Source organism: Gymnogyps californianus, unplaced genomic scaffold, assembly GCF_018139145.2.
Source record: "Gymnogyps californianus isolate 813 unplaced genomic scaffold, ASM1813914v2 HiC_scaffold_70, whole genome shotgun sequence".
Lineage (NCBI taxonomy): Eukaryota > Metazoa > Chordata > Aves > Accipitriformes > Cathartidae > Gymnogyps > Gymnogyps californianus.
In genome coordinates this window covers 271,964-282,729 of record NW_026114463.1, presented here as the reverse complement: position 1 = coordinate 282,729, position 10,766 = coordinate 271,964, and the positions used below count along the sequence as shown (strand labels likewise).

Here is a 10,766-nt window from a genome sequence, read left to right as displayed (position 1 = left end):
AAGCCAAGGACTTTTCAGTTTCCCGTGCTCTGCCAGCAAGCAGGTGTGCAAGAAGCTGGGAGGGAGCATAGCTGGGGCAGCTGACCTGAACTAGCCAAAGGGATATTCCATACCATGGAATGTCATGCCCAGTATATAAACAGGGGGGAGTTGGCCGGGAGGGGCGGATCACGGCTCTGGCATCGGTCAGCGGGTGGTGAGCAATTGCATTGTGCATCACTGGATTTTTTTTCCTTTCCACCCCCCTTTTTTTTGTTATATTCCTTTTCATTACTATTATTTTTATTATAATATTTCATTATTATTATTGTTAGTATTATATTTTACTTTAGTTATTAAACTGTTCTTATCTCAATCCACGAGTTCTGCCTTCTTTCCCGGTTCTCCTCCCCATCCCACCGGGAGCAGGGGGAGGGGGACGGCGAGCGAGGGAGCGGCTGTGTGGTGCTTGGCTGCTGACTGGGGTTAAACCACGACAATGGCATTTTCTTATTTGCACACTATAGCAAGTTCTATTTAATTTTTATAATTTTTAAATGGGTATGAACATGATTTGCATGTCTGGTAAGTTGGAAACTGTGACGCTGGGCCAAGTCAAAATTCAGAAAGTCAGTCAAGCTACTGAAAAGTATATGATGCAAGTATTCTTCCATGTTAGAATATTAAACTTCAGCCTTACTTTTGCACAAAGATGCTCCAAGCAACTAAAGCTGGCTTTTTAGGCTTGTACACCATCACAAATCAAAGTATTTCTTTTAAGAGGTCTATTGGCTGATGTGATTAATTGAAGCTTGCCATTTTCAATCATGTGTAAATCTGATATGACAAGACAAAAAAAAAAGCAAGGTAGTAAAAAGGCTTGTTCAGCTATTCAGACAAATAAGATTTTATGTAGTGCATGAAAGTAAGTCTCCAGTAGGTCTGGACTGCAAATTTTCCACAGAAACACAGTCCTTATTTTACTTTGTTAAATTATTCTTCACTTAATTTCAATATTGCTATCTGCATTCAGATAAAAATACCTAGCTTAATTTATCAGAAACACAGGAGAAAGTGTGAACAGGCATTAATGAAGGCCTAAATAGAGCCAGTCTCTTCTCTCACTGAGGCATATAGCCCCCTTGTCTCACAGTCTGCGGGAGGTAACTTTTTGGTATTTCATCAACTGACAGTGGATTTCCTTCCACTGTTTCAGGTCTTACAGTTTGTCCTTCAGTACTTGTCTGTAAAACATCTGATAGAGCAGCTTCCTGGGTATTTTTTTCCAGCCCAAGGCCCAAAGGCTGTGAACTCGGACCTGAGATCTGCAGTTGTGCAAATCCAACAAGATCCCCCTCGTTAGCAGGAGTAATTTGCTTTGCTCTTTCGAAGCATGGCCTGTCTGTGTTGGTTTCATGCTGACCACAATTCTGTTTGAAATACTGCTGCCTCTGTGTTGTACTGTCACTCCCTCCAGTGTGATCCTCTGATCTCTCTTCTGAATCTAGCAGTGGCTGAGTTGACTCAGACCTTGAAAAGACTTGTAGAGGTGTTTGGTCTCTATAGCCATTAAGTACTATAGTTGAATACTGTACAGTGCTTGAAGTGTTTTGTGTAGTTTCACCTTCGTCGCTGTCAGAGACACTTTGCCTAGGAGAAGACATGCACGAGGATCCTCCAATACCACTGCTGTGCCCTTCTGAAGTACTTTTTTCCTTTTTAAGCAAGTCAAAGGGTTTTAGATCTTGTTCTGAAAAAGACTTCTTGTCATCAGCTTCTATTTCTACGACGCTTACATCTGTAAAGCCGCCTTCTGGGTACATCTGATCTTTGGAACTAAAGTTATGCTGAAAGAAAGAGATGGATGATGCCCAAGAGGAAGGTTATTTAGGTTAAAAAAAACCCCCAAACCTCATTAAATATCTGAATTTTTAGTCTGTAATTACTTTGAGATTTTTCATATAAGTTTTCTCCTTACTGAGTTTGACAGCATCTCCAAAGTATCTGTTACAAAATGAAGGACATAGCTTTGTTTCCAATAGAAAATTTTAATTACGCAGATATTCTAAAACCATAATGGGTGTGCAAGCTTTGCTCTAGTTTTAATTATTCTGAAGAGCCATAAACATAGAACCATTTACTGTGCAGCACAGGAACATTCTGTACTGAGGCCATACAAACAATACTTCCAATAACATATTCAACATCAGAGCACTTATTCATAGAAGTTGCCGCAGCTTATTGAACAGAATTTGCTGAGTCATCCACCCCACATGGGGCATAAATTTTGCTGCCATCTCCTCATCCATGAGGAACTCTTATTTAGAGCTCGCTCTCTCATTTATGACTTAACTGTGCAACAAGTCACTTCAGGGTTTTAAGAATGGGAATCATTAATTCTGTTTACTTAATCCTGATTTCCTGTGAATGAGTAAAATAATTAGGGCTTGACCCTTCAAACTAGTAAACTGAATATAATTCACAATGTTAAAGCCTGCTCTATGCTGTGAGCTTGTGCTAAGGGCCATGTATTTCTAAAGCTGAATCTATTGATGCAATAAAGTCTTCTAACCATATCATATCACAGTGTCCTGAAACTTAACATCCAGGGATTTTTTTTTCCTGAAGCCTGCACGTGTTAGAAGAGAGAAGACTCCCACTGGTTAATTTATTTGAAACCTTGTAGACTAGGAAGATACAGGATGCAGAAAGATGAATATTACCTTAGCTGGAACTTGAGGAGACCACTTAGCAATGTTACTCTTGGATGGATCAGGGACATTAGGCCAGATATGCTTTTTAATTCTGTAAAGGATTAAAACCAGAATAAAATTACAAGATGCACTCCCCAAATTCCTATGTTGATAGCAAGTATTGCATAATCCAGGACACCAGTCCCTTACACAGCAGTTTTGCCAGAGTATTTATTTCCAAATAGAAATACTTCCTGCACTTCCTTACATCTTTGTAAGAAGCTGTACTACGTAGCAAAACACAGCACTGCACTTATAAATCCTCCACACATTAGCTGTAGCCATATAACATAAGGCAAACCAACAAATGGTAATGGTTAGTGAGGGATTTTCAAATTTATAGTACTCTAGAAGCTACAGAACAATTATTTAGGTAGAGTCTATGATGCATATCAGTATAAAAATTCACTGTTGCTTCTTTAAGATAACTATGAATATCACAGCTCTCAAAATCTAAGCCAACTTCACAACTAAAAAAGTGAAAACATTTGAAGAAAAACTTGCTTGGTCTTTTGTAACTCTGAACTCTTAAGTTTAAGAATGTAATAACTGTTACTTAACAGTAGAAGTTTAGAAGTTTCTGTAGACAAATCACCCCCAACCAAACTAACTTTGAAATTGATGCATCTATCCTGCTCTTTAGAAACAGGCTCCAACAACAGATCCTCTATAGAACTCAGAACACGTTGCAAGATGAGCTTTTCAACTGAAGTCCATTAAGAACTGATTTTAGGAACAGCAGGGAGGTTAGAAGGAAAAGGGCACAAAGTGCTGTCTTTAATTAGAAAGAAAAGATAGTTGACTGGGGACATGTGAGAGGTGCTACTCTTTGCCAGGGAAAACACTTCAGCAATAAGCTTTCAGCTAAAGCCACAGACAAGAGCTCTGGGGTAGAGGGAGCAGGAGGAGGCAGGATGTTTCCCAGCAGATAGTAAATAGAAACAGGGTTTGACTGAGGTTATGCAAGGTAGATAAGAGGTCTGCCTAATTTTTTTTGCTGCAAAGCTTAAAGTTTACTAACACTGTAATTAAATAGCTCAAACACAGCCAGCAAACAGATTCTTCTGTGCTTCACAAAATGAGGACCATCATTCCGCTCTCATATGATGACTAAGAAAACAGCACAGACAGTATATCCTGATCAAAACCTAACAAACCTAATCCTGACTAAGTCTAGCAAGAAAAGCAGGAATTTCCTTGCAGGATTGAGTCATGGAACATTTGAATTCTAATCATTAACAGTAAGAAATTAGTATCAGAAGAGGCCCTGATTTCTCAAGGAAAACACAGAACTTTATCACCAATCAATGTATATGTGTTTTACCTTCTTTTTCTGATCTAACTGCAGAACATTTACTTGTTTATATTGAATTATTGCCATCTGTTATGTCCAGAAATATCAGAAGCATAAGAAAAAGACTTCATTTATACTTACAAGTCACATTCGTTGAAGCAAAACAAAACTCCAAGGAGTACAATCAACAGGAACGCTAGACACACAGGTACAACTATGGCTTCAATTTCTCCCTTCCCTGAAGAAAACAAAGAGAAGCAGTTATAGCCACCTTTGACATTTAAGGAACTTGGCAGCAGCCAAAGGGACAGGGAGAATCTGAAACTGAATACACCCACAGCACTTAGTCTTAAGATTCATCTTCAGAAGAACCTTTTCACCCTATGAAAAGAGCCTGTTGGTAAAAACATGAAAAGCTCCATCCCAACAATCTAATGCCTTGCATCAACAAAACACGCAGGTTGCTCTAGAAGCTGTAATACTGACAGAGCAAGTAATTTTACAGTTTAGGCAGATATGACAGTAACATCTATGTGAATGCATCTGTGGTCCAGGTGTTTCAGTGGCATACTGGCTGCTGTATCAACATCATGGTCAAATGACTAATGTAAACAAAGTCCCTAGTCATCCATCAGTTTATTCTGTACACGAAAATATCCTCTGCACTTAAGGTTGCATTATTGTTATGTATCCTTTCCAACGTTATACACATTTTCAAGTATACCTTACAGAATCCTTAGAGAAGAGCAACACTATACAGAAAAAAAACACATTAAAAAAACCTGCTAAATCTAAAAAAGTGCTTTCTACAACACAGTTCAGTTAATGTTGTTGCTCTTACTATTACAAATAGGAAGCACTCTAAAGTTGCGCACACAATAAATTTAACTCTTCAAAATGAGTCTCTGTAGAGAACTGTAACAAACTTTAGTAAGTTATATGAATGGGCATGTGGAAGCTGAGGTTGTAAGAATGGCATGTGCTGACTGGCACCTAGATTAGCAGAACAAGATCCCAACACATCTCTGCAGCTTCTCAGGACAACCCGGATCAGGATAATAAAGGCCAACATACCCTCAGATTAAAACAGACTCTGGACTCTAAGACCAGGTAGGAGCCATCAGACACCAACTGAGAAGACAAATACACTGAGTAAATTCTAATGACTCGCACAAAGGTGGTGCAAAAGAATAGTCGCTATACCCTAAAGTATACACAAAACACACATCCAAAACCAGCATGTTTGCCAACATAAGAGCGATACAGGAGACCTGCAGAGGATAGCTGGTGTCCCTTGTCCTCTGTACAATCAGAAGAAAACCTGGACAAATACCTCTTGGTGACTGAGTACTAGATAGACTACCTGGATATCACGTGCCTTGCTGCTTGTGAATATGAGTGTGACTGATTTTTTTTTTCTTTTAAATAAAATCACCTTCCCCTCCCATCAGATCTTTCACAGAGCTTTGCTATACTGTTGCAACATTACTTCCTACTTCTATTAAATTTTGTCCCTCTTCCTTACCAAATTTTTGTGTAGTAAACGTAAAATCAGGACCACTCCTGCCTCCTTCATCTGTGTATGCCATCATCCGCACAGTATACAGTGTGTCACTGGTTAGAGAAGAAAGGGTATATTCTGTCTTGGAAGAATCCACTGTCACAGCTAGAGAGGAAAAAATTATACTAGTTTTCTGTACAATTTATTAGATCTCTACAAACAGTAGCATTAGGACATCGTGTCTTCAGATGTACAAGACAGTTTTAGTAGAATGCATAGCTGCATGGAAACTACAACAGACACAGAAAGACTATAAACTTGTACAAGAAATGCAGAGATTCATTTGTTTCTGTTCAAGTGTTTGAATTTAGTGTCTGTCTTGATGATACTTTATGTGTTAATTTCCTTCTCCCTCCCCCCCAAGTATCTACAAACTAAACTGGTAGTAAAGCTGAGGCTTAAAGGTATCTAATAAGCAGGATACATGGCTAACTAGAAATAACAAAAAGTAGGGTAGGCATAAACAACAGGCCCTTCCAATTTAAGCAGATCTAAAAAAAAAATATTAAAAATGGCCTTATGCCTGCAGGTCATACAGACTACTCAGAACTAAAAAGCACTTCAAACAAGATGTTTTACATCAGTAATATATTGATCTAGAGCTTCAGAAGGATTAAAAATCCTCTTTTTTAAGGCTTTATCATAGGAGGCAACTCCTTTACATTTTGAAGGGTCTAGCTTCATCTTGCTATACCACCATCTTGTCCTGTATTTAGACAGAAAGATGTGAGCACAACACCCACAAATCAGCTTTCAGAAACTAAAATCAGTGCCCTGTTATACACAGACTGAATGTTTTGAATTCTTTATTAGGGACTTTTCTGTTTGGTATGTAGGAGAGCTATACTTCAGACACCAGCTTTGTGTCATCAGAACAGACTGTCAACCACACTTGAGTCTATCTTGTTTTTCAGGAACATGTATTAGGAAGGAAAGAGATGGAATACTTCAATGCCACAAAGCATTTCTCTGCTTTCTGTTACCTGTTTCATTTCCATCGACAGTTTTGTAAAATATTGTGTAACTTCTGATAAATCCATTTTGCTCATCCACTGTGAGATGGTTCCATGTCAAAACAGCTTCAGCTTTTCCTACTTTTTTTGTCTGAACAGTTGGTCCTTTTGAAGGACCTGTAATGGGAGATGAAGATTAGTTTCTGTTGGGGACCCTGCCCATCCACAGAAGCAGTGTATTAATGAGCACTGAATTGTTACTGCATAAAAACTTCAATGGAATAGCTGGACTAACTCATCTGCAAAGCATTATTTTCAGACAATACAGCAACTCCAAAGATGTTTTAAAAGAGAAACCTCTAGGAAAAGATATGAAAAACAGTAATCAGCAGATCACATGAAATCTTCAACTGAAGTTAATTAGTCTTGGCTTCATACTTGAAATCTAAAATAAACCAGCATAGAAATATTACTATACCAATAAAACAAACTTGTGCCAAATTATCTGATAAAAGTTGGAAAAGGGGGGAAGTCAGCTACAGACATCTGTTTAATTCCTAAATATTGTGAATTAGCAGAATGGATGTTAACAGAGGGGACAAGACCAATTATGTCAGATGACCCTCAAATGTAGGACCATTTTTCATTATGCAGTCCACATTAAAGCAAAGGTCTCATTTTAGCCAAGAAAGTCAGATTATGTGCTCCAAGATGACTATTTTGTACTTACGATCCTGCTGAAGATAAGCTTTCACAGACTGTCCACTTCCCTGACCATCAGCATATAGAGGGTACACAGTTATCAAGTAACACTTGAACGGCTTTATATCACCTAATAAAAGGAATTTAAAATGTGAATATTTGTTAGGTTTTTAGAGTGTTCTACAAAATATTTGTAGACTTATAAGCTAAATACCTTTTAAGTATGTTCCTTGAACATTCCCTGGTTCGTTCTGCCATTCTATGATGCAGTCTGAGCTGTTGGACACCAGACACCATTCGATCACATATTTAAGAACATAATTGTTAGGAGCAGTCCACCCTACCCACAACTTGCCATCTTTAGGTAGTGTTCTAATATTCTTCACAGGAGCTGTAATGAAAGAAAATAGAAAATTAATAAATATTGACATTCTTCCACTAGATATTCATAATAATAGCTATTTTGTCAAGTGTGGATACTTTTGGTTATTGTAATGGTGACAATTTGACAGAACCTAGGTAAATGTAAAAGCCATTTTCTGAAATTTGGAAGCTTACATCTGAATCTTTATATCAGAGATCCAAATTAAGCAGTATTAGGCTATTTAAAAACTGGAAATTAGACTCAGCTTCTCTGTTCTCAAACACAGTAAGTTATCTTATTACACAGTAAAGAGATACTATGTTTCTTCCAAAAGAAAGGATCTATTTCAGAGGGAAATCAAACCTTGAGACACTTCTAAATTCCCATTCTAATCCTGAACACACTCATGTACCTTACCAAGTACTTCTGGCTGCAATGCTACTCTGTTTGAAACGTACCCTTAATTAGCTCATCTAATAGTTTTAGAACCTGTGGCTCTCCCTTGGTGTTTACACTAAAAGCAGCAGATCTGATAGCAGAACACTGGTAGTGTTCGGATTGTCTAAGAGGAGGCTGGAAATAAGGAGGAACCCTCCTGTAGTTACTACTACTGCACAATGAAATGAACATGATAAAAAGGAACACGAACAGTAGGGAAACAGTGGAAGCAGAGGACAAGGCAACCAGGCAAGATACTGTAAGTGTGGAAGGGTGAGACTGAGACAAGAGAAGAAATGGGGGGTGAGGATCAGAAAGCAGAAGGAATAAGAACAATGGCAAAATGGTATATACATGAAGTAAAGGATGTTTGCTTCCCCAACCCTTTGATTTTTTTAAAAAAAGAAAACAAAAGTGTCTGCTATGCTAAGAAAAATAGGGAATATAGTGCATAGTAGCTCTACGGATCAAAAAGAACAGCAAAATAGCACGCATAACTTCAAATGAACCTGTGAGTACATAAATTTGCACGTTCCCCAATATACAAGTGGTAGCATAATTACAAGGAGTAAGAGTGGAAATACATTCAGCAGTACTGCAATTATGCGTCCATGTAAAAGGTACAATTTTACAACACTGAAGATTTCTCATAACAAAAGCCACACAGATGCATTTGAAAGAGACATTACTAGGATACTAACCTTTTGAATTACTTGTTGGGATAAGTAAAATCGACGGAGGGGATGCCCCAACTCTGTTATGGGCAATCACAGTCATTTCATAAGTTCCATTTGGCAGCTTTAGTGTAAGGTTGGTGGTATTAACATTGTATTTCTCTGATGGACTGGAGAGAGATGATTTAGCTCTGACAGTCACTTCATACTGCAAGATTACTCCATTGGCTTCAAATGACTCCAATGCCTGTTAGAAACACATCTTTGATTATACTGATACTGAACAAATGTGACAACCTTTATTGTCTTTGAGGCATAATTTAAAAATCTGAGAGCAAGACAAGTTAAATATGCAGCTATTTGACCTACGTAAGGAAAGCACAAACAACTTCAGAGTTCATTTCTTTAAAGCAGTAACTTCCAGAACTATTTCTGGTTTAAATTCTTTCTCTTGGCTCACAATCCTATCTAGTAGTCTAATAAAAGCTCTTCTGTCAAGATTGCAGAACATGTGTGGATGAAACCTGTGTTTTGTGTGACTTTACAACACAATGACATAAAAGGAATCTCATGTCATAACCTGGGTTGAACCTGAATGCAAAACAGCCTGAGTAGTTTTCTTTTATTACATGTGGAAAAATACTTGTTTCTGTATTATCTGTAACGGTATTAGTTTTCGGGTAACTTACAGAAAATTGTTGAAAAGGGTAAGCTGTAAAGTAGCACCATTTTTCTAAATCTAAGCTAATTAATAATGTCAGAAGTGGCATGTAGCATATGAATTACATCAGAAAATGATGCCATATCAATATACATGTAACTTCACCCAAGCCATCTAGTAATAGGAAAAAAAATTAATAATAAAAAGACAGCTGGATCAAATGTGACACAAAGTTCGCAGACCAGAAGAAAGCAGGAGATGTGGACTGACCATAATTGCATTCACTTTCTCAGCTTTAGACTAATCAGCCAACTAGACACAGCAACCTACTACATGCAGACACGCAGTGTTGCATTTAATAAGTTTGGCCTCTGGAATGTCTCTAGGCTTAATGGATTTTGCAGCTGGAGTATCCCTGTCCAGTCAGCATTACAAAAGTTTTAGGATACAGCAGAAGGCATAACGTGAAGGTTTACTTTGTTCAAGTGAAAGTTTCCAATTCCACAGACTGCTTAAGGACAGCAGGTCGGGAATCTGAAAGTGGATTCTGTATACTCTGGATCACAGATGTGTGTCAGTTAACTGATGGCCTTTACATCTGTACTTTTAGTGTTCTTATTATAATAATTAGTTATGAAAAATTAAAGTCACTCATCATATCAGTAAAACCTGTGCTATATCCCAGCTATCTACTCAAGTTCATTGAGGTAAATTTTTTCACTTAAAAACTCATGTTTTTAAAATAATGCTCAATTCCTGCAGTTTATCATGTTGCTTTACCTTCCACATCAGATGCACAGTCCAGGAAGCTGGCGAGTGAGATGCATCAATGATCCTCCATATGGGTGGTCCTTTAGACGGTTCTGATGAAAGAATCAATGCTTAAGAGTAGAAATATTTTTCTTTAATCTGTCTGAATTCATCATTTGACTATCATTAGCTGCTTGCTTTTTTTTTTTTTTTTCTTCTTTTAAAGCATATACAAAAAAGTGTCCCTAGTTCCTCAGAAGGAAATAATGCCTGGTACATTAAGTGGAATACCTCCATAGAAAGGTTTCCTGAAGGGATGAGCAAAACACCAGTTCTGCTCTAAGTGCACAATATTAAAATAACTGAGTGTCACCATGCTGAGCATCTGCGATAACGGGCTGAACACGACAGTGCTGAGTGAGGCACAACCAAACCTACACTGGGCAGCGTGTGTCCAGAGGCACAGCCCTGCGCTTCTGTATACTGCAAACCTTGCTATGGCCTGTAGCTACAACACTCTTCCCACCTCTCAATATCAAGTCACCTAAAAAAGGAAAGTGCAGAAAAGTTAACGAGGAGAGATGCTTCTCCTGTCAGAATTCCCCAAGCTTCCTATATCCTTTATTCCAAAAAGGGT

The 10,766-nt window shown here is 38.0% G+C and overlaps 1 protein-coding gene across 1 annotated transcript in view; it reads right to left on the bottom strand.

Moving 5' to 3' along the window:
• Nucleotides 1–546: 546 nt before the first annotated feature.
• The window catches only part of LOC127029099 (interleukin-6 receptor subunit beta-like), a 29,730-nt gene continuing 19,510 nt past the window's right edge, over nucleotides 547–10,766 (bottom strand). The window contains exons 7-15 of the mRNA XM_050914740.1: nucleotides 10,160–10,242; nucleotides 8,746–8,965; nucleotides 7,457–7,633; nucleotides 7,271–7,372; nucleotides 6,571–6,717; nucleotides 5,552–5,692; nucleotides 4,168–4,264; nucleotides 2,703–2,784; nucleotides 547–1,826 (exon numbers count right to left, since the gene is read on the bottom strand). Coding sequence (XP_050770697.1) covers nucleotides 1,101–1,826; nucleotides 2,703–2,784; nucleotides 4,168–4,264; nucleotides 5,552–5,692; nucleotides 6,571–6,717; nucleotides 7,271–7,372; nucleotides 7,457–7,633; nucleotides 8,746–8,965; nucleotides 10,160–10,242 — 1,775 coding nt within the window. The 3' untranslated portion in view covers nucleotides 547–1,100. The remainder of the gene's footprint in view (nucleotides 1,827–2,702; nucleotides 2,785–4,167; nucleotides 4,265–5,551; nucleotides 5,693–6,570; nucleotides 6,718–7,270; nucleotides 7,373–7,456; nucleotides 7,634–8,745; nucleotides 8,966–10,159; nucleotides 10,243–10,766) is intronic.